We start from the raw sequence: 24169 nt of genomic DNA, 5'->3' as shown, positions 1-24169 counted from the left end.
ATGATTTTGGGAGGGCTTTGTATCCAATGGTGGCATTCTCCAACCTCCACACTCAGACACTCATACCTGTCAGTTCAAGTCCTTGAAAAGGGACGTTTCAGTTGCTGTCTTCATCCAGTCTTGAGATGCAGCAGTTAAAAGTGTATTGGGAGTTGTGTCTGCCCAAATCGTGGGTATTTGTGAGCAGAAAACACTTAATGCATGATCAGTTGGAAGTCATCTATTCAATAATCAGCAAAGAAGCATTGTATTGGTGTTCTGCAGGTCAGAATTAAACTATTTATGTCTCTGTATTTACTGACTCATTTCCATTAAAATAATCTTGTAAACTGAACATTATAAGTGTATTTTTATATGAAGTTAGTTTCACTTGAAATTTATGTATGTCATGCTTTTCATCCTAGCCTGAATCTACTACAAATTCTGAAACACATAAACCTATCATGCATGCCAACCATTTGTCTAAATATTGATGAGGGGAAGTGCAAATATTTGGGAAAAAATCAGTAATGAATTTTGCACATGAGTAATAAAGAAGATATATTCATGTTGATGGCACAATTAGTATTAATAATTCTTTGTTTCCTGAACGTTTCTTATTTTCTGTTATTTGTATTGTCTTCGAATATTTTCTAACAGTTGAAATACATTGTTCATTGCTTGTTTGTGAGATGATGGTCTGCCAGCTAATGAAAGAGGGGATGTAATAGGACCTTATATTAACAGTAACTAGGATCTGATTGAAAGGCCTCAAAAGAAAACATTGAAACTCAGAAGAATATAAAAAAGAGGCTTTGAAAAATTGTGTAAGGAAGTTGAGACTCTTAAGGTGTTGGGATGGCTGGTAGGCATCAAGGTTTGGCTTTTAAGGCATGATTGAATAGTGAGGTACTGTGGATGTTTTTCTGTTATGTAGGAGTGAGGAGACAATTGACAATATCTTGTTTACCATAATGGTTTCCTTTTTACTTACTCTTCTCTTGGTGGAGGATCACTTTCAAGGAATTCTTTGATAGTCGAGGACAGATGCAATAGTCTCTGCCATACAATTCAGTCAGCAACATTCAGTTTCCATTGGAGAGAAAGATGCATATCTACTTTTCATTAAGTTACTACTACACTCAGTTTTGGGGAAGTGAAGTTTTAGAAAAGATATGGCTTTGATTGAGCATATCTAAATTTGAATGATTTTAAAAGGATGTTGATTCTTTGCCCGTTTGCCCACTAGGTTGTAGGCGTACCCAGGTGATTTCTTTCCTTGCGTATATGGGTATTGAATACCTAAAGCTCAGATGATCTAATCTAAGATGAATTTCTTCAAAAAAAAAGAAAAACCTTGAAATTGTGGAGAAAAGGTGGAGTATTATGAGGCTATTTTAGCAATCTGGAATTAAGGTACTATAGTGATACTCCTTGATAATGCATGATTAATACAAATTCTAATTTCTCTCTTCTTTGTTTTCAGAATCAGAAGTTTACTTCTTATTTGTCTGAGATCTTTATCTGATGATATTTTCTAGGTCTGATGTTACTTGAAAGATTGAGTTCTTTATATAGGGTTTATGCCATATTTCAGGCTCTCCAATTTGTACTCAATAAAGGAGCAATTTACTTTGGAACCCTGTAAGGAGTGCTAGACCTCAGGACCTAGCCAAAACTTATAGAATTCAAACATGGCTTCTAGATCTAATTGTCATTTTTGCATTGAAAATTGACTTGCACTTTTAGTTGTTAGCTGACATGTTGTTATGGGATTTCTCTCTTTTCTTGCAAACTAATATTTACCTTAATTGATTAATGTGATTTCTTTTGCAATATTTGGGCTTCATATGGTCCAAGAAAGGGTGTTTTTGTTGCTCTTTCTCAACTCATTTTGGTTTTCAGACTTCATTGGGTTATTTAAAGGGAATAAGTCATACACAATTAGATTTAAATAGTAATAATGTAAAAAAAATTGAAGTTAGAATTTGTATTCAATATATATACTTGCTTGGGGTAAGTTTGAAGTGCATCATAGTTCATAGGATGAAAGTGTTATTTTTGAAGACTGATAATTTTAATCAATACTAAAAAAATTAAATTAAGGCTCTTATATAAATGTCATGGTTTACAGTGGACATCATCAAAACTTCATATTATCACTTTCTTTCGGTCATCTCAAGTTTCCTCAATGTTGAACATTTGTAAGGAAAATTTTATGCAGGTAGGGTTAGAAATATAACTATCCATAGCAATGATCAGATTCATAATGTATCACAGAAGAATTGTCTGGTTTATAGTAGTCATTTTTGATGTACAATGACATGCTTTGACAATGGTATCAGTAATAAGCTGCTGATATTTTATAGATGACAATGGAAAAAAACAAAATAAGGTTGATATCAAATGGGGAACTGATTGTCTGAGTACTCATGTTTAGTAGGTTAATAATATTCAAATGTTTTTAGTGTTCACATCTAATATGTATCCAATGCTGACCTTACAGGTGGTTCAATGGAGTAGTATTGGTATTGCAAATGTCCCAGGGGAGATAAGTCTTTGTGCTGGCTTGGCCATGTGGGCAACTTCACTGCCATTTGTTCGCAAACACTATTTCGAAGTCTTTTTCTACACACATCAGCTATACATTGTTTTTGTGGTATTTCTAGCATTACACGTGGGCGACTTTATATTTTGCATGGCAGCAGCACCAGTCTTCTTTTTTCTACTTGATCGATTTCTTAGATTCTGTCAATCTCGGAAAGATGTTGGTATACTGTCAGCAATGTGCCTTCCATGTGGAACAGTAGAATTAGTTATATCAAAGCCACCAAGTATGAAGTCACCCTTATTCTATGTTTTTGGATGTCTTATTTCTCTGTAAATGACTTATATTATTGGAGTGACTTACGAAAATCTATGCATGCCACAAATTTGGATTGGATTCTGACTGCATTAACATAGTAGTGATTATGTTATTGCACATGCTTATAGAAGATCATGGTTCATTCCAAGTTCCTTGTAAAAAATATATTGGGATTAATACTTCTTTTTAATGCTGTGTCTTTATTATGCACCTATTTTGTAGCAAGTAGACTTTAATATATTCTAAACATAAGGTGATCATTTCTTAAACTTTCTCGCTATTATATTTATATTTAATGAAATGATTGCTTTTCTCTTTCAGGTTTGTCCTACAACGCTCTGAGCTTTGTCTTCCTTCAGATACGGAATTTATCTTGGTTGCAGTGGCATCCATTTAGTGTGTCTTCTAGCCCATATGATGGTAGACATCATTTATCAATACTTATCAAACCTCTTGGAAAATGGACAAATGAACTGAAAAATATGGTTTCGAAAACCAAAGAACAAACTCCCACAGATTTATCCACAGCCCTTCCTTGTAATTTGAATGTTTCAGTGGAGGGCCCCTATGGGAATGAAATTCCTTATCACTTAAGGTAAGTTCTCTCCTTATATGCCATATTTTCACCCTCGTTATTGTTTATTCTTTGTATATAATTTAATCATTTGTTGATTAACAAAAGTAAGTACTCAATCAGAGAATGATCTTATATGATATGAAGATAACAAGGCAATAATGAAACTCAATGAGGGAGAATCAAACCCAACTCCTTCAAGAATTTTTTCTTCAGGAAACAGTTATCTGATTAGAAGCTTCTACCTGTATAAAAAATGTTTATCATGTAATGCTTCAAGAATAAAAAAGCTCAAGTTGACATAATGAAATTCTCTTCTTAGATGAAGTTAACATTATGGTTTGCAAGTTTACTTGTGCCCATTAATGGACTGATACGTACAGAATAATGGAAATACTCCAAGTTTCTAAGATGGAGAAAGAACAAAAGTTACTTTTATTATTCTTCAAGTTCTATATACTTCCACAGATTCTATAAGGTGACTGCTTATATGTTCTTGTCAGTGAAATTTGAGTTTCTATAAAATTAGGCATATCCTTTGGAGTGCTTTTTTTGCATTTCATTTGAAATTATATTACATTTACATGACCTTTCCTTGCAAAATCGTCCTTCTCATAATGAAATTTTTTATTGTATTTTTTTAATGCCTATCCATAATATCCAAACAATAAAGTCCCAACAGAAGTAAATCTTTAAAACAGAGTTAATTAATGTTTTATTTAATTCATACAAACATTAACAACATGGCACTGAAACTACAATATAGCTGTCATCTTGTGGAACCACATGGGTTCTGCTCATGCTGAATCACATTCCCATTCAAGGTCCTTAAGGAGCCCATTTAAGTAGCTAATTTAATAATTAACCCAATTATTTCACTCATAAATTGTTCTGATAATACCCTAGGTTTGACAAGGTGACTCACTCCATGCAAACATCACACCCCAAAATCAGATTTGCACCACTAATTCTGCACAGGCGAATTGAGTTCCATTAAATATAAATAAATTCAACCTCCATAATAATAGTCGCTAAGGTGCCGGCAAAGATTTATAATGAACACCTAAGAAGTGTGCAATGCAAGGTTTACATAGGAATATAGGAATAATTAAACACTATAAAATAATTTCACACATCCTCACCCACAATCTAGTCTAGTTCAACCTCAAGCCAAGGTACCCTTCTTTTACTTATAAGAGATTTTACATTTAAAGCTAAATAAAAGAACTGAGTCAAGGGAGAGAATCGCTAAAGCATCACCAGCCTTTCTTTGATTGAATCACAAATTTCTGTTCTCCCAACATGGTTTCTCCCTAACGACCCCCAACATATTCTTGAAGAGAAGAGGAAGAGTTTCATTTTCTTTGCTTGAAGTTGGATACAGAGGGTAGGAGGAAAGAGAGGACAAAGGAATGATGAAGCCATTAAATGCCTCCTCCATTCTTGTATAGACCTCTTCCCAAGAGAGCTTCAATTTTTCCTTCTCTGTTGTTCATATTTCCGAAAGTTTAAGTTTCCAATGTTGCTCTTTAATGGTTTCCAGATTTACCAGTTTATTTACTTTTCTCGTTTGATGTGAAGACCATGAAGTATTTATATAGTGCAATTTAAGCAAGAAGAGCAACAAATGTATGAATACACCCAATTGAAAATCAAACAGATAAAATGCAAGCCCTATAACTAGGGCACAGCAATACAAGAACATTTTGCAGCCAATACAAGATATCGCATGAATGGAAAATGGTAACAGACATCTGCAGCATTAAGATTTTGCTTCCCCTTTGGAGTGGGAGCGAAGGTGAATATTGAATTGTACCTCATTCTTCTTCCCTTTTCTCTGCACCACTGTCCAGTTTTCCTCTGATACACCAACTCTCTCATCTAATTTCTCTGGAGTATTTTCCTTTTCTTCTAGAGACATGAATTTTGGATTCATTGTCTGATCTGCCTTCTCCTTACTAGGCTTGAGATCCTTCGTTGCCTTAATGCTGTCTCTTGCAGTTTCAAGAGTACCATCCATCTTTTTCCAGGAGGTTCGTGTTGATTTTGTTGCGTCTAGCTTTTCAACCTCTTCTCTGAAGAGCACACAGTTATACTGAGAGGGGGGGTGAATCAGTATAACAACAAATTTTACCAATTTAAACTCTTTCAACTTCAATCACAAGTATATAGCTTATCTCATTAACATATTCATTGCATACCAACATTCATATGTGATCTATCTACTATGGACACAAATAGAACACAAGATATATACGTGGAAACCCTTTGGGAGAAAACCATGGCAATTTAATGCTTTTATAAATTTCTTCTTTTGCAATATTCGTAGGCACCAACCTACTAGAGGCACCAACCCCTTAAGTTTGTTTGTGAGCACCAACCCACTGGAAGCACAAACTTCCACTTCAGAATTCGTGAGCACCAACCCACTTCACATAAATCTGATTTTCCGCCTTGACAATTTTGCTTTTACAACAGATGATGGATTCTGTTCTCCTCAAATTCCCTTCTTCAAACTGTTATAATGCTGATCATAAATCAGTCTCATATGTCTGAAATCTGCCTCATATATTTCCTTGATATTTGTCCTTCATTTACTGATGTATAGGATTAAATATATCCTCTTTTCTTCTCTCACATTTTAACCAGCACCACCTAAATGATGCACCAACCTCAATAAAATATCCTGATCTAAATTACTTCTCTAATCAGCTATAATATTCAGAATTAATTTGTCACAGTATATTCACAATCCTTCTTTTTAACTCTTCTATTTTTGCTAAAATCTGATCATAACATTCTTTTTATAACCTGCTACATGTCCTTTATGATTGATGCAAGACAGGGAGGGAGGATTGTCGAATTGTTGTTAAAACCCTAGTTACCCTGCTAACCAGGTCACCGTGTGAAAACGTCTAAACTTCTTCCTTACAACGAATCAGAAATTCAAAATCACCGGCAAAATGGAAGGTAATTCAATGTTCTAATTATACATATGACTATCCAATCAATTTGAATTCATACCACACCATATATGTGCAGGAAATATAGTAATTTGCAGAAAAATGAACTTCCAATTGGTTGCCAATGATTTCAAATCAGGTTTCAGAAATTCAAAATTTCGAAATTCATATAGCTTCCAAAAAATTGTTTCCAACCGTTGGCTTATACAATTTATACCAAATTTTTGCACTTTCCCGTGGTCACAACAGACCGTTGGGCTACATGACTGTTCGACTCCCACACTTTGAAAAATCAAAATTGGACACTGACATCGGAATAACAATTCCGACCGGACAACTCAATGCTGGACACCGATGTCGGAATAGCAATCCCGAACCGAGGTCTTGACCACCCATCAGAATAACTAGAAGAGGCGGAGTAACCATTTTATGCAATTCCGATAGAGTAACTTACCCCAATGTCCCTATTTCGGCATAGCTATATTGAACAAGGCATCTAGACGTCTATCGGCATAGCCATTAACAGTTTGCTAAGCAGTATTCTCCAATACCGATAGAGTAAACTATCCCAATGACACTTTATCGGGATAACTATCCCGATGGCAATATTGATGACTTTTTACAAACTTGCAATTTATGACTCCAAATTTGACATACAGACCTAAAGACATGAAATGACATTACAAATGGTCTCAATAGACCTTATTGAATCAAAATGACATGACCCCTAACTCCTAAGACTCAAACACTTAACTGACATGATGACAAAACTCTAGGTGCTCCTGCACCATACACCCAAACATGAAAAATTTCATGCCTTTGATGAAATGATATCTGCAATTGAGACCCCACACTGTGCTATATCCTCGTCGGACATCCAGGTGGCATCTTCATTTGGTAGTCCTAGCCACTTGACTAGGTGCTCCTTATAAACTTTCCTCCTTGTCCTCTTCACTTGTCTTCATTTGGCTGAGCAGGTGGAAGGTCCTTGACCCATTCCATATCAGCAGCCCCCCCATCTTGCGCATATCTTGCTCATATCAGCATCTTCAGCTCTTTCTCCTTGACCTGCAAAATCAGATTCCTTATAGGGATACAAATCTGCTACATTGAATATAGGTGAGACAGCAACCTCCGGTGGCAGTTCAATCTCATAAGCATTATTGCCATACTTGTGAACCACTTTACATGTCCTTATCTTCTTCATCATCAACTTTGTATACTTGCCCTTTGGCAATCTCTCCTTCCTCAAATGTGCCAACACTAGATCACCCACCTTGAATTGTACATTTCTCTTCTTCAAGTCTACATTTCTCTTATACTTGTCCACATTCTTCTCAAGTGTCTCCTTGACCTGTTTGTGGATGTCATGCATGGCTACTGCAAAATCTTCACCTTGGGCACTCCTATCCATTCTACTCAAATCTCTCAATTCATAGATACCTCTAGGATGCACTCCATAGACAACTTCAAATGGACTCTTCCCTATGCTCCGGTTGATTGAATCATTGTATGCATACTCTGCATGCGGTAGGATTAGATCCCATGACTGATTGTGCTCCCTAGTCTGACGTCTTAGCAGGTTGCCTAATGTGATGAACCCTTGCTGGTTCAACTCTTCAACCTGCTGTAATTTGTAAATCTTCTTTGTAATTTTTTTAATTATTAAGATGGTTTTTCAGAAATAGACAGAAGTTGCAGAAGAGGGTTTCTTTATTTTGCAACACATATTGAATAATACATGAATTTAATCAACTGAAACAATGAATTGGAGAATTTAGAAGCATACCCGTAGGTCCTTAGCCAATTTATTGAAAAGAAAGAATAAATCAACAACTTACAAAGTTCTGATTTTTATTCTGGAACAATTCAGATCTGCTCTTATTTAAATACTAAGACACCCAAACAGTGCAAGATGGTGCCAATAAATGAGAAAGCTGTGTGTTTGGGAAAAGAAGCCTCCAAACCACATAAGAATCAACAACAAAACAATAAATAGGAAAACCCTAGAACAAATCTGCCTTGTAAGAAGCCAAATCTGCCCCAATTCAATTCAATTTGACTTCTGATTGAAGCCAACCAAGCTGCAACAATTCGATTGATCTTTCACAATCTCAAAGCTACTGAATTCTGAAGAATGCACACTCTCCAAAACAGGTCCAAACCCTAGCTGCCATAGCCAAGTGCTCAGAAGAAAATGTCAAATGCTCAATATCAAGAATGAGGTTTAATTTCCATCTTGGCTGCCTAAATACCCAAAAGGTGCGATTTTGGGCAATTAGGGATTAAAAAATAATAACTTGCTTTTAGGGTTCCCAACTTAACCCTAAAAGCAACGCCTAGCTTAGGAGATAATAAATTTTCACTTCAATAAATTTAAGTGATGCACTTTATGATTTTATATTAATATTTCATTAAAATATTAATTGCCTGTGGTACCACTTAAAAATTCATATCTCTCTCATTATTGCTCTGAAATTGAATCTGTCAGAGGCTAGGGCCACAGTTCGCCATGCCAATGAAAATAGGACCATGTCTATTTTTAACAATTTTTCCCTAAAAAATAGGAAATCCTCATAAAGTGTCAAAAACTGATAAAACGAAGACCAGAACTAAACTCAACACTGAATGAGAACAAATAGATAGACCACTCCTCAAGATACTGCATTACTGACCCCTTTATCCATACTCTGTTAGCCTACAAGGGTCCAAAAATAGGCTAACTCCTCAATCCCAAGTCCCTGACTAGGATGGGGACATTACACCTAATGACCTGTTGACAACTTCAGTCTGCCCATCCGTTTGAGGATGATAGGCAGAACTAAAAGTCAGATCAGTTCCCAGTTTTCTCCACAATGTTCTCCAAAAATGTCCAATAAACTTTGTATCTCTGTCAAACACAATGGATAATGGCAATCCATGGATCCTTACAATCTCCTTAAAGAATTAGTTTGCAATGTGGGAGGCATCATTGGTTGTTTTGCATGCATTGAAGTGAGCCATCTTGTTGAACCTGTCCACAACTACATACACACTGTCATATCCCATTGTGGTCCTTGGTAGACTCAAAACAAAATCCATACTGATGGCTTCCCATGACCTATTAGGTATGGGCAGAGGTTGATACAACCTTTCATTAGAACTTGACCCCTTTGCTCTCTGACATATACCAGAGCCTTCCACAAACTTCTTCACATCCAAGTGCATCTTAGGCCAGTAGTAAAACCTTTTGACTTGATCCGATTTCTTATCACATTCAAAATGTCCTCCTAGATTACCACTATGCTTTTCTTTGATTAAGTTCTCTCTCATGGAACACTTTGGGAAACACAACTAAACTCCTTTAAACAAAAGACCACCTTGTAATACATAATCTGCATACTCATTGTGAAAAGAACCCTGTGACTGCTGACAAACACCATACACTTCATGAAAGTCTTCTCATCCTGATACATACCTCTTAAGGAATCAATTCCCACGCTTTGGAGCTGCACCTCTTGTATCATTATTGTCCTCCTGCTCAAAGCATCAACTACCTTGTTAGCTTGCCCTTTCTTGTGCTTTATGTTGAAAGTATAGGACTGCAATTGCTCCACCCACTTCATGTGCCGATGACTCAACTTCTCGACTGTTTAGAAAACTTAAGCACAATTATCTTTGTACACCACAAACTCCTGAGGCAGTAGGTAGTGTCTCCATTTTTTAAGTGTTTGCACCATGGCATATAGCTCCAAATCATAGGATGAATACTTTTTTTTGGCTTCGTTCAATTTCTCACTAAAGAAAGCTATTGTCTTCCACTCTTGACTTAACACTGCCCCTATGGCATAGCCACTAGCATCACACTCTATTGTAAATACCTCATCGAAAGCAGGTAAAGTAAGGATAGGTTGGTGTGCTACCCTTATCTTGAGGTACTCAAAACTCTGATCAGCTTCTTTGGTCCATTGGAATCGGCTCCTCTTCTCTCCTTTGATGGTGTCTATCATGGGTGCCACAATCTGACTGAAATTGTTGATGAACTTGCAGTAGAAGCTTGCTAAACCATGGAAACTTCTGACATCCCCAATTGATTTAGGTGTTGGCTAGCTGAGTACGGCCTGTACTTTTTGTGGGTCCATTTTTAAGGTTCCTTGTAAAATCACAAGCCCCAAATATACCAACTCTTCCTTCATCCATTCGCACTTCTTGAGATTGATCATCAATTTCTCTTCATCCAACCTTCTTAACACCTTATCCAAGTGTTCCAAATGGTCCTGCTTTGTCTTGCTGACTACCAAAATGTCATCTAAGTATACTACCACAAATTTGTTTACAAATTCTCTCAGGACTTCATTCATGAGTCTCATGAATGTACTAGGGGCATTAGATAGCCCAAAAGGCATGACAAGCCATTCATACAGGCCTTCATTAGTCTTGAAAGCCCTCTTCCACTCATCCCCCTCTCTGATCCTTATTTGGTGATAGCCACTTTTTAAATCAATTTTAGAAAAATACCTTGCTCCGGCTAGACTGTCCAGAAGATCTTCCATCCGGGGAATGGGGAATCTATATCTAATGGTTATCTTGTTGATAGCCCTCGAATATGTACAAAGCCTCCAATCTCCATCTTTTTTGGGTGCCAAAACAGTCGGCATAACACATGGGCTCAAACGTTTTTTCACCAAGCCCTTATCAAGCAATTCTTGGACCTGCTTTTTGATCTCCTCATTTTGTATGCTGCCTTAGTGGGAAGACTTGCTCCAGTGATTAGGTCAATATGATGACTCACATCACGGATGGGAGGCAAGGAATTAGGCAACTCCTTCACTACTATACTGTCATACTTGCCAAGTAGGGTCTGCACCTCTTTAGGGAGTTCCTTGCTGTCATTATTTGCTGCTTCTGAGATTGGTTTCCCCACAGTGGCATATCCACACTCCTCTTCTTCCAGGTTCTTCAAAAAATCCTTCTCCTTCACCACCATTACACTAGGTCCTTCATGGACTACACTCTCATCTTCCTTCAATGGGGTAACTGTAAATGATACTCCCCCTTTCTTGATGACATAGACATTCTTCTGTCCATCATGTTGGGCTTCCCTATCATACTGCCAAGGCCTGCCAAGTAGGATGTGGCACACATCCATGGAAATGATATCACACAAAATTTTATCCTCATAAGGACCAAAGCTGAGCTCTACCCAAGACTGCTCATTGACAAGTACTTGCTGACCCTTATTTAGCCAAGGCAACTTATATGGTGTGGGGTGAGGGATCCTCTTTAGTTTTAAATTTTCTACCATCTCTACTGCAACTAAATTATCAGTGGAACTGGAATCAACTACCACTTTACATACCTGTCCTTGTGCCTTACATGTGGTTCTAAACAAAGCCTTCCTTTGTGGTGGTTCCTTGATGATTGGGACTTTCATCAATGTCCTCATAAGAAAAGCTTCTCTAGTCTCAGGTGCTGCCTGCAATGAAGGTGAATTCACACTTTCTGCCTCTTCCTTATGAACAATTTCTATCGTCCTTTCTCCTCCATATGAGCTTGCACTTACTTTGTCCGGACATCTCCAAGCAGGGTGACCAATTTGGCCACATTGAAAACACTTTCCTGATAATGTATTTGATCCTCTTTCTTGCTTTCCAAATCTGCCTCTTGTTTTAGATCTCCTACCCCTGAAACCACCTCTTTGCTCATTGGTTTGTTCTTGCCGACCACTTGATGCAGGAGCATCCCCAGTTCATAGCAATCTTGCATCAACCAAAAATATTTCCTTTTTGTTTTTCTTTTTGTGTTTCCCAGATTTGGCTCACCGGAACCTGTGGAGTTGGATTTTGCTTGAAAACTTGATCATCTTCCTTATTCCCAAACCATGTAGCATTTGGATCATTTTCCGGCAAGTTATCGCTACCGGTATCTGAGACAATTTTCTGTTATCGGTTGCCTGGACCTATTTGCATTGGTGATCTACCGGATCCTTTCTATAGCTTGCGGAGGCCTGAGTGTTGATTCCGTTGTTCCTTGGCGTGTGGCCAACCTTTCCCTGTGATCTACACGTCATCCTTTGGCTTTTCCGGAGGAATTTCTTTGGTAGAGGCCGACCTTGTTGGTTTTACACATTAGGTCTTGTTCTTCAGGTTTTGATCCCTTTCTGGGCTAACCAGATCCCCTTGGATCGTATAAATCATTGTAATAGAGCATTAGAATGTAACGGAAGAAGTTAGATAGAGCATAGAAGATAGATCTTAATATTTGAGGTCCCGGTTGTGACCTGTTCTGTATTTTGAGCATGTTTTAGCAGGCCTGCGAGCTGGTTACTGTAATCCGGTTGTTATCGGTTGGTTGTAATAAGTTTTCATGATATAATTCAATCTGTACTGCATTGCTTCCATCATTTCTTTTTGTTTCCATTGTGTTTACTCTTGTTGACCGGTCTAGACTGATCTCTTTGAGGTCCCTCCTAGCCGGTGACTGCACCAAGTGGTATCAGAGCGAGCTTTCGTTCTGGAGATTGCGTTGTCCTGAGAAATTTTTGTTGTAGGGTGGCGGACTGTGGATCCGACCTACAGTTGAAGAGGACTGGCATAAAGATGGTGCGAGGAGGAAATAGGAATGGTGGAGCGCGAGGGAATGCAGACCCTGCTGTGATAAAAATGTTGAGAGGAATTGCAGGCCGGTTGGAAGCCGTGGAGACAATCCAGAGAAGAGGCCGACATATTGAAGATGTAACTGAAAATTAAGGAGAAAAAGCCCCGGAAGAACAAGTAAACGCACCGACGGTTGATCCGGATGAGGAAAGGTTTTTGAGGGTATTGAGTAGGGCGAAAACTAAACCTCATTTTACCCCATTGGAATATGATGAAAAGTTGAATTCAGATGAATTGATGGATTGGATCTCGAAGATGGAGAAATATTTTGATTTTGAAAACACTGCAGAAGAAAGGAAGGTGAAATATGCCTGTAACCGGTTGAAAGGTCGTGCATCTCTTTGGTGGGAGCATTTGTAGGTTGGTAGACAGAGAAGAGGTAAAGAGAAGATCAAGACATGGGATCGGATGGTTGCTAAGTTGAAATGAGAATTTATGCCAGCTGATTATCAAGTAAATCTGTTTCGGAAGTTGCAGAATTTGAGATAGAAGGAATCTTGTGTGAAGGAATACACCAAAGCATTTTACAAGTTGAATATCAGATCCGGACATGTTGATGTTGAAGTTGAACAAGTTGCAAGATATTTGAATGGATTGCGGGTGTCTATACAAGATACTCAGTTTGATCAAATTGCAGAGTGTTGAAGAAGGTTACCAGTATGCCCTGAAAGCAGAAGAGAAGCTAAAGAAAAGACACGAGCAGAGGCAGAGAGGCAGAGGTGGAAGATTTTCTGGAGGAAGATTTCAAGGAGGAAGAGGATATACCAGAGGTAGAGAAACCTGTACGGATCAAAACAAGGATAAGGAAGTGAGCAAAGAAGTTAATTCATACTGGAAAGATGATAGAAATTTTTACTGAAGGAGAGAACCAGATGGCTACTGAAATGAGAATTTTGGAAGAGATGACAGAAGACAAGACAAGAGAGTGTTTAGAGGAACTTGCTATAAGTGTGGACGAGAAGGACATCGTGCTTTCGAGTGTAAGAAGACAAAGAATACCGTAAGAACAGCAGTGGCGGAAGAAAACCTCAGCGGATCAGCTAACAAATCGGAAGATGGAGAATTATTGATGATGAGGAGAGCTTTGTGTTATATCGGGAGGGATGAAGAGGCCTTGCATAGGAAGAATTTGTTCAAGACCAGAAGTAAGGTATTCGGTAAGTGCTGTAAAGTTATTGATAGTGGTAGTTCAGATAATCTTGTTTCAGAAGAGATGGTGAATAAGTTGAATTTGGAAAGATTGAAACACCCTAAGCCTTATCAGATAGCATGGATTCAGGATGATCATAAGTTGTTAGTAAGTGAGCAATGTTTGGTAAAATTGAAAATTGGGAATTATAATGATGTAGTCTTGTGTGATATTATGCCTATGGATATTTGTCACCTTTTGTTGGGTAGACCTTGGCAGTTTGATAGACAGGCAATACATGATGGGAGGAAAAATACATACACTATTGTGGCCAATGGGATGAAGCAAACCTTGTTGCCCTTGGAGGAGCCTTTGAAGAGTGAAGTCTGTACGAATGCTAGCATCTGTTTGGTGGATGGAAGGAATTTCCTGGATGGATTGAGACATGAGAATGTGTGTTTTGCCTTAGTTCCTAAGAAGACTGAGAATCCAGATTATGAAGAAGAACAACCGGAAGAGATAAAAGATTTGTTGACAGAATATGAAAACATCATTTCAGATTATGTACCTGATGGATTACCACATGTGAGAAGCATCGGTCATTGCATGGACCTGGTTCCCGGAGCTAGTTTTCCTAACAAAGCTGCACACCAAATGACACCGACAACGAATGAAGAGTTGAATAAACAAGTGCAGGAGCTGTTGAAGAAAGATTTGATCAGGGAAAGTTTGAGCCCTTGTGCAGTACCGACAGTATTAGCACCTAAGAAGAATGGAGAATGGAGGATGTGTACCAATTCCAGAGCAATAAACATGATCACAATGAAATACCGGTTTCCTTTGCCTAGGATGGATGACATAATGGACTGTTTGAGCAAAGCCAAATACTTTACAAAGATAGACTTGAAGAGTGGATATCATCAGATCAGGATTAGAGGAGACGAGTGGAAGACAACATTCAAGACAAATGAAGGACTGTATGAATGGTTGGTGATGCCTTTTGGGTTAACTAATGCACCGAGTAGTTTCATGAGGCTGATGAATGAGGTATTGGAGAAATTCTTGGGTAAGTTTGTTATTGTATATTTGGATGACATTTTGATTTTCAGTAAGACAAAAGAGGAGCATTTGTTGCATTTGAGACAAGTTTTGCAGAGGTTGAGAGAAGAAAAGTTGCTGATAAATCTTAAGAAGTGTACTTTCATGAAGGATGAATTAGTCTATTTGGGATTTGTGATATCTGAGGATGGTTTGAAGATGGACCCTGAGAAAGTAAAAGCAATTGTTGAGTGGCCTACACCAGAAACCATTGGAGAGGTAAGATCATTTGATGGATTGGCTAGTTTCTACCGGAAGTTCATCAGAAATTTCAGTTTAGTTTGTAACCCTATGACTGAGAAAATGAGGGGAGATCGGAAGGAATTCAAGTGGACCACCGGAGCAAACAAAAATTTTGAACTGTTGAAGCGGAAAGTGACTGAGCAACCTATGTTAGCTTTACCGGATTTCAATAAAGTATTTCAAGTGGATTGTGATGCAAGTGGAACAGCAATAGGAGAAGTCTTGAGTCAGGAAGGGAGAGCAGTAGCTTATTTCAGTGAGAAATTGAATGATGTTCGGAGGAGATATTCAGTGTATGATCAAGAATTTTATGCTGTAGTTCAAGCCTTGAAGAAGTGGAGACATTATCTGTTGCCTAAGGAGTTTGTGTTGTATATGGATCATCAAGCTTTGCAGTATTTGAACAGTCAGAGTAAGTTGAATTAGAGACATATGAGATGGGTAGAATTTTTGCAGCGCTACACCTTTGTGTTGAAGCATAGAAGTGGGAAATCTAACAAAGTTGCTGATGCATTGAGTAGGAGAAGGAATTTGCTGACAGAGATGAGAATAACAGTATTAGGATTTGAGGAATTGAAGACCTTGTATGATGATGACCCGAATTATGCAGAACCTTGGAAAGCACATGTAGAGAATTTGTTACGGTAGATAGAAGCAAGTGGTTGGATTACTTCATTCAGGATGGGATGTTATTTAGAGGAATACAGTTGTGCATACCTAAGAGTTCTATGAGGGAGAATCTGATAAAGGAGAAACATAGTGGAGGATTAGCCAGACACTTTGGTGTTGACAAAACAGTAGTAGTGGTGAGTGAGCATTACTTTTGGCCCCAGATTCATAAGGATGTTAGGAAATCTGTGCAAAGTTGTAGAGTTTATCAAGTTGCAAAGGGTAGTAGTTAGAATGTGGGATTGTATAAACCTTCGACAATACCGGTAAGACCTTGGGAGGATATAAGCATGGATTTCATACTTGGATTGCCTAAAACGCATAAAGGGAATGATTCTATATTTGTGGTAGTGGATAGTTTCTCGAAGATGGTTCATTTCATACCTTGTAACAAAACATCAGATGCATCACATATATCAGACGTATTTTTCAAGGAAGTAGTGAGATTGCATGGACTACCTTAGAGCATAGTTTCAGATAGAGACACTGAGTTTGTTGGCTTTTTTTGGAGAACACTTTGGAAGAGGATGAAGACATATTTGAAGTTCAGTTCTACTTTTCACCCACAGACTAATGGATAGACAAAAGTAGTTAACTGGAGCTTGGGAAATTTGTTGAGATGTTTAGTTGGAGACAAAACCGAAAGTTGGGATTTGATTCTTGCACAAGCAGAGTTTGCCTACAATAATTCAGTAAACAGGAGTACTGGAAGGACACCTTTTGAGATTGCTACCGGAGCACACCCTAGAGGTATATTAGAATTAAGAGATATTAGCAGTGAAGACCGGAGAAGTTCAGAAGCAGAAGAATTTGCAGATCACATGAAGGACTTACATATTCAAGTTAAGCAACATTTGGAGGACATGAACAACAAGTATAAAGAGAAAGCAGATGAGAAGAGGAGACATAAGGAATTTGAAGTTGGCGATGAAGTGATCGTGTATCTGAGAAAAGAAAGATTCCTGATTGGAACTTATAACAAGTTGCAGATGAGAAAGTTTGGACCTTGCAAAATTTTGAGAAAGTTCAGTTTTGGAAATGCATATGAAGTGGAGTTACTGGATAGTCTGAGTATTTCGCCTGTGTTTAACATTGCAGATCTTCATCAGTATCATGAACCAGAATTCAGTGAGGACAGTATTTCAGACTTGGAGAAACAGTTGCCCCGAAAGGAACCGGATCAGATTGAAGACATTTTGGACAGTAGGATTGGGCGTAGTACCCGGTGCAGTCAGTATTAGGAGTATCTTGTGAAGTGGAAGGACAGACCAGTTGAAGATTCATCTTGGATTTCTCAGGCAGAGGTAGACCGCCTTGGTTTTCCTCCGACCCCAGCAAAGTGAGAGACTCACTTTTTCAAAAGGAGCATCCCCGGTTCATAGCAGTCTTGCATCAACCAAAAATATTTCCTTTCTGTTTTGCTTTCTGTTTGCAGTTTCTGCATTTCTTTCTATGTTTCCCAGATTTGGCTCACCGGAACTTGTGGTGTTGGATTTTGCTTGAAGACTTGATCATCTTCCTTATTCCCAAACCGTGGAGCATTTGGATCATTTTCCGGCAAGTTATCGCTATCGGTTTATGAGACAGTTTTCTGTTATTGGTTGCCTGAACCTATTTGCATTGGTGATCTATCGGATCCTTTTCGTAGCTTGCGGAGCCCTAAGAGTTGATTCCGTTGTTCCTTGGCGTGTGGCCGACCTTTCCCCGTGATCTACACTTCATCCTTTGGATTTTCCGGAGGAATTTCTTTGGCGGAGGCTGACCTTGTTGGTTTTACATGTTAGGTCTTGTTCTTCGGGTTTTGATCCCTTTCTGGGCCGACCGGATCCCCTTGGATCATATAAATCATTGTAATAGAGCATTAGAATGTAAGGGAAGAAGTTAGACATAGCATAGAAGATAGATCTTAATATTTGAGGTCCCGGTTGTGACCTGTTCTGTATTTTGAGCATGTTTTAGTAGGCCTGTGAGCCGGTTACTGTAACCCGGTTGTTACCGGTTGGTTGTAATTAGTTTTCATGATATAATTCAATCTGTTCTACATTGCCTCCATCATGACCTTGTGTTGCTGTCGTGTTTACTCTTGCTGACCGGTTTGGATTGATCTCTTTGAGGTCCCTCCTAGCCGGTGACTGCACCACCACTAGTCTCCCCTTGATGCTTTTGGAATTGTGTTCTACCTCCTCCAAAGTTTCCTCTTCCTCTTTTGTTCTTTCCTCTACCTCTGGCCTGCTGCTCTTGCCTCCTTTTAACCTTCTCTTCTACTCTCGTGGCTAACTGAAAACATTCTTCTACACTCCTAGGGGTAGTTAGACTCAATTCGTCTTGTATGCTATGTCTCAACCCATTCATATACCTTGCTATTTTTTCCACTTCATCTCCATGGTGCCCTTCCCTCATGATCAATTTTTATGTACCATGCCCAAGGAGCTTGTTTGAGGCCATAGAGTTCTTTCACTAGTCTGCATACCTGGTGTTCTTTTCTGGCAACCTTGAAACCCTGAGGCTGTGTCATATCTCCAATTTACCATTGAGGATGACACTCTTGACGTCCATTTGATGGACTTTGCAACCAAACTGTGTTGCAATGGCTAAAACAAGCTGAATCGTGCTCATCTTGGTTGTGGGAGCAAAGGTATCCTCATAGTTGATGCCCTCATTCTGTGAGAACCCTTTAGTTACCAACCAAGCCTTGTACTTATCAAGAATTCCATCAGCTTTGTACTTCACTTTATTAGACCCATTTGCAGTCTTCCATGGTGGAAGATCTGTCAGAACCCAAGTGTTGTTCTTTTGAATACTATGATACTCAACTTCCATAGCCTTTTCCCATTGATGTATTCCTTTTGCTTCGGAATACGTCCGAGGCTCATAAATAGTCTAAAGATTTGCCATAAAAGTAAAATTCAGTGTGTTCTTTTTGCTCTTACCTCTAGAAGATCTCCCCTCAACAAGTTCATCATTACGAACAACACCAATGGTCTTTTCCCACCATTTAGTTTCAGAAAGGAGAAGCACCTGTATTTAGCACTGGAGGATTAGCATGAGCAGGAGTGTCTAGAAGAAATTCATCAAGATGTTGATCGAGGCTTTCTTGAAGAAAATCTAGTGGAACAAGATTTTGCCTAAGAGCTTCAACATTCTCTAGTTCAGAATTATTAGAATCCCTCCCTTCAGGTGGAGCTAAGGGAAGTTGAACACCCAAATTCTTAGCCTTTAGAAGTTGATCGTTAGGACTCGAAACAAGAGAAGTGAGTTGAAAAGGCCCTCCTTCATCAAACACATCTCGATTGAATATGAGACGATCAATGTCTACATCAATTGAACATTAAATTTTGGCTCTTGGAATCCAGTTTTGATCTCTTTGCATCTAGAATCCAAACATAAGCAGTAAAGCCAAAAAATTTTAAATGGCTGATTTTGGGCTTCCTCCCAGACCAAGCTTCCTTTGGGGTTATCTTCTTAATGACATGTGTGGGAGACCGGTTTAGAAGGTATACAATAGTGTAGACTGCTTCAGCCCAAAATTTCTTTGGAACATTTCTATGCTCCAACATAGAACGAGTCATTTTGGTGATTGTCGGTTCCTCCGCTCAACAAGACCATTATATTGAGGGTTGTAGGGTGTGGTAAGCTGACGCTTAATGCCATGGTGTGCACAAAAGTTGGAGAAATGAATAGAACAAAATTCCCCCCCATTATTTGACCTAAGAGTTTTGATGGAACACCTTGATTGTTTTCTTTTATAATTCAGGAAACAATTCTGACTTATTTTTAAGGAAAAACACCCACATTTTTCTACTAAAGTCATCGACAAATAATAAAAAATGCCTGGTGCTAGTGACATCTTTGCAACTCTTTTCCCAGACGACACTTGAGGCAACTGATCATCAGTGACTGATAATTTGATGAGCATTACTATTTCATGGTTGCGCTCATCATACTTGTCTTGGGCTTTTCCCGTCATCATGGGTCGAGACAAAGAACCCAGAACAACCTGATCAAGGCATCAATACTCATATATTGTAAGCATGCATTGTTTCCACGTGTTGTAATTATGACTGTTGAACTTCTGATTGCTTTCCAACATAATGCTGGTCAAAGATGCCATCATGAACACAGAGGGCAAAACTGTTCAACCTTGTGTAGGCACAAAAAACGAGGTAGAAGGTTTTGAGTTAAAATAAGGTGAGCATAGAGTGGAGAAAAGATGGCACCAATTCCAAGATACAAACATGTCTATTGGTACGAATCCCGAAGCACAAACTTCGAGGATTAAACCAAAAATAAAAACCTAGGTCGAGTTGCAGAAACCATATGTCACAGGCGATATTTATAAAACAATTGCAGAAAAACCTTGATTTAAAGTAAAACCCTAATTCACAGATTATCAAAAAAAATTCCATACGTTGCCAGTAGAAAACACCAGTCATAGTTTTGGAAAATACCAAATAAATCCGTCGCAGCAAAAGTGAACTCGAATAAATCTGTTGTAGGGAGAGAAAAAAAAAACATACACATCGTGCGCTTTTTGCAGTAATAAATAGAGAAAAAAAATGGCTGTGTTTTCTTCAGCATAGACCCCTACGCGACGAAGAAACCCACGGATTTGCGTTGAAAAAGTACACGATTTGCAAAAATGCATCGTGGAAATACCCACATGAAAACAGAAAAAAACGACTGGCAGCTTTCAGAAACCTTTCAAAAATGACATGAAAATAATCTACGATTGTTTTAGATGCAGCTCACTATTTTCTACGTGTTTGTGAAAAACCCTTTGTTTTAGAGAAAAAACAAGCCAAGGAAAAACCACGGCAGAAAATTCTCCATGAACAATAAAAACTCGCGATTTTAAGATCAAATAACCCACATTTTTATAAAGAATTGGTCACCCTATCTAACACCATGAAATTGTAATTGGATTGATATCAAAAAATGGAGACAAAAGCTCCATTTAAAGGAATCACAACAACGATGTTTCTAATCGAAACTATCGTTAATTGAAGCAAAAAATAGAAACTATCTAATCTAACTAAAATACATTAAGCGACCATTAAATAAGAAAATGCTAATATTACTCTAATAGTGGGTAAATACAAACAAAGAAAGAAATAAGAAAAGACCAAAACTGAATTCTGAGGCTAGAAGCCTATGCTCTCATGTTTCTGTATTAATGTTCAAAGCAGAAGAAGAACCAACACTGTTATTATCTACCACCATCATGTGACTTGGCATATATCATTCTCCAGCATTCTATAAAATTATCCAGTTTGGTGAATTGCTAAATAAAGAAATCAAGTTTAACTAGATTAATTCTCTTAGATGGATCATGTATGAATAAGAATTGGGAACCCGAATATCTAAGATTTGAACTTTTCATTCTTTTAACAGCGTGGTGGTTGATTTGTCATTTAAATGTCTTCTGAGAAATCCTTTTGCAATAATTTCCTCCATAGATTTATTGTTTGTTATTTAAATGATTTGAAACATGTTGGGTACTCGTGGATGCCAATCGTTAGATGAGAAGCTGATTCAATTGAGCATTGATCTGATCTCATCATTTTAGTTTTCTCTTTTTCTTTTTCTAGCCAATTTTGTTTGCATTTCTCCAGTGCATTGAAATCAATTACTGAAATTTCCTTGCATGCTAATGTAGCTACAACAATCTGATTCTGGTTGCTGGTGGCATTGGAATTTCACCTTTTGTTGCTATATTGCGGGACCTTCTTCATCGTATCAAACAGTGCCAGTTTGGTTTACCAAGGAACGTGCTACTAATTTGGGCAGTGAAAAAATCAAAAGAGCTTTACATTCTTGATATAGTTGATGCAGAACGCATTTGTCCGGGTTTCACAAACAAGATATGCCTCAAGCTCCAAGTATATGTGACACAAGAATTACAACCTGAATTGGTAAGCTTACTTTACAGGAAATTCATAATCCATTTGATCTTTAATTTTCTGTAGTTTTTTCTGACTACAAAATCTCTCCTTTACAATATTTTGGATTGATGAATATGTACATAACTTATTGTTTTCCATGCAGGAAAATGGCAACAATGCAAATATTGTACAATTTGTCTCTAATGCTGATATGGAAACAAAATCGATGTCAAATTTAGTTGGCACTGGCAGTGTCAATAATATATGGGCCGGCATCTATATGATTTCATCCATAATTGGTTTTGTCGTAACAATTGTGCTAACAAAATTATATTACATTGACCGTAGTGAGAGTACTTCTTGGTGGTCAAGAGGACTCTCTGTCATTTTATGCATGCTTCTGGGCACCACAATTTTCGGTTCTCTGGCAGTTATGCTGTGGAACTTGAGGGAGAATAAAATTTCAAAGTGCCAGAGGAAAATTGATCATACGGAAGAGTCAAGAGAATCCTTTCAAATTTATACTCATCAAAAGCTAGTTGCTGCTGCTGAAGGATTGGAGAAATTGGTGAATCCCAGTAACACACATTATGGCCATAGACCCAACTTCAAAGGTATTTTGAACTATCTCTTTTATGTTAGGATTATATTTTAGGGATCAATTTGTGTTCAAATGCAATCTGTCATTGGCTCAAGTATACATATATGCATTAGAGAAAGTCTATGTTCCTAAGATTTGTTTTCAGAGCTTTTTCTAAAGCTTATGTAAACCATAAAATCCTTATGAACATTTATATCTAAATATACTTTGATAGTTTAAGGGCATTCATTTATACATTTCGATTAAGGTTCTTTCAATAGAAAAAACAGCCTCCCTTTCTGTCTGTTAAATGTGTGAGTTTTGTTGTGGATGTGTGTTGAATTGAATATAATATGCAAACCTGATTCATGCAAACATGTCTCTCACTAATTTCTTTATTCTAAAAAATGAGAAGTGGACAAAAGATTGAAAGGAGACAAAATCATAAATCAGTCCCATAGAGTTGTAGAACTCAAATTGGGTAAGTTGACCATTCCCTCTTGTGGTGGATCAAACAACTTATGCTTGGGTTCAAAAGTTAAATACTTACTTTTCACTTAACCCTATGCATGAAGAAGCTATAAAATTAGCTACCCTTCATCTAGAAGACATAGCTCATAGGTGCTGGTAATATGGATTGGCTATCCAAGGGCACAATTTGATTAATTCATTTGTTACATTCAACCAAAGGATTATTGACAGGTTTGGCAAGAAGGAACCTAAGATTTAATCTAAAGAGTTGGCTTCTTTGAGACAATACAACATAGTGGACAACTTTGTGGTAACATTTCAAAAATTATAAATGATGGTTCTTGATGTCTCTAAAAGTAGACTTATTGTTCTTTTCATAGAGGGTTCGAATGAACCTATTAAAGGTTGGGTGAAGGATTTTGATTGAGCATTCTTGCATGAAGCCATTAAGAGGGATTTAACCTTGGAAACATCAATACCTAAAAGTAAGGTCTGCACTAAGACACCACTAGTGGGATAGTAGAGGAAACCCTTTCAAATTAAAACATTTCATCAGAAAGAAATGCCTCAAAGAACAAACAAAGAGAAAGAAACAAAGAATGAACTTAGAAGAAAGAAATTGTGCTTCTCCTACAAGGAGCCATGGGTGTCAGGACATAAATGTCTTGGAAAAGGACAAGTGCATTACATAGAGGTAATTTCAAATGAATAAATATAAAGGAATTTGAACTAAAATGAAAGTGAATGAACGAGAACCTGAAAGTAAAGAAGAAAAAGAATCTTCAAGAGGTACTCTTGCCACCCTTTCTAGGGTCCTAGATATCATCGTTTCAAAGTTTACAAAGTTTTGCAAGGACAAAAAGTTACATTATTAATTGATAGTGGGGTAACCCGTAACTATATAGATGAGGGGTTGGTAGTAAAAGGGGGTTGGAAATATAGGAATTTAAAGGTTTCAATTTTATAGAAGCAGATGGTTTCAACATCCCATGTACAAAGAGAATACAAGTTGACATCACTCTACAAAGACAAGGCACATGCTGATTTTTGTTTAGTGGGCTTGGAGAGATCAACATGGTC

At 37.9% G+C, this 24169-nt stretch overlaps 1 protein-coding gene across 2 annotated transcripts in view; it reads left to right on the top strand.

Annotated features, from left to right (window-relative positions):
* The window catches only part of LOC131060210 (ferric reduction oxidase 6), a 157865-nt gene that overhangs the window by 104451 nt on the left and 29245 nt on the right, over nt 1-24169 (top strand). For both annotated transcript variants that reach the window (XM_057993368.2, XM_057993369.2), the window contains exons 5-8: nt 2486-2813; nt 3167-3440; nt 21813-22068; nt 22202-22652. In XM_057993368.2, the coding sequence (XP_057849351.2) occupies nt 2486-2813; nt 3167-3440; nt 21813-22068; nt 22202-22652 (1309 nt within the window). The remainder of the gene's footprint in view (nt 1-2485; nt 2814-3166; nt 3441-21812; nt 22069-22201; nt 22653-24169) is intronic.

This window comes from Cryptomeria japonica, chromosome 3, assembly GCF_030272615.1.
Source record: "Cryptomeria japonica chromosome 3, Sugi_1.0, whole genome shotgun sequence".
NCBI classification, from domain to species: domain Eukaryota; kingdom Viridiplantae; phylum Streptophyta; class Pinopsida; order Cupressales; family Cupressaceae; genus Cryptomeria; species Cryptomeria japonica.
This window is presented reverse-complemented; position numbering and strand designations above follow the sequence as displayed.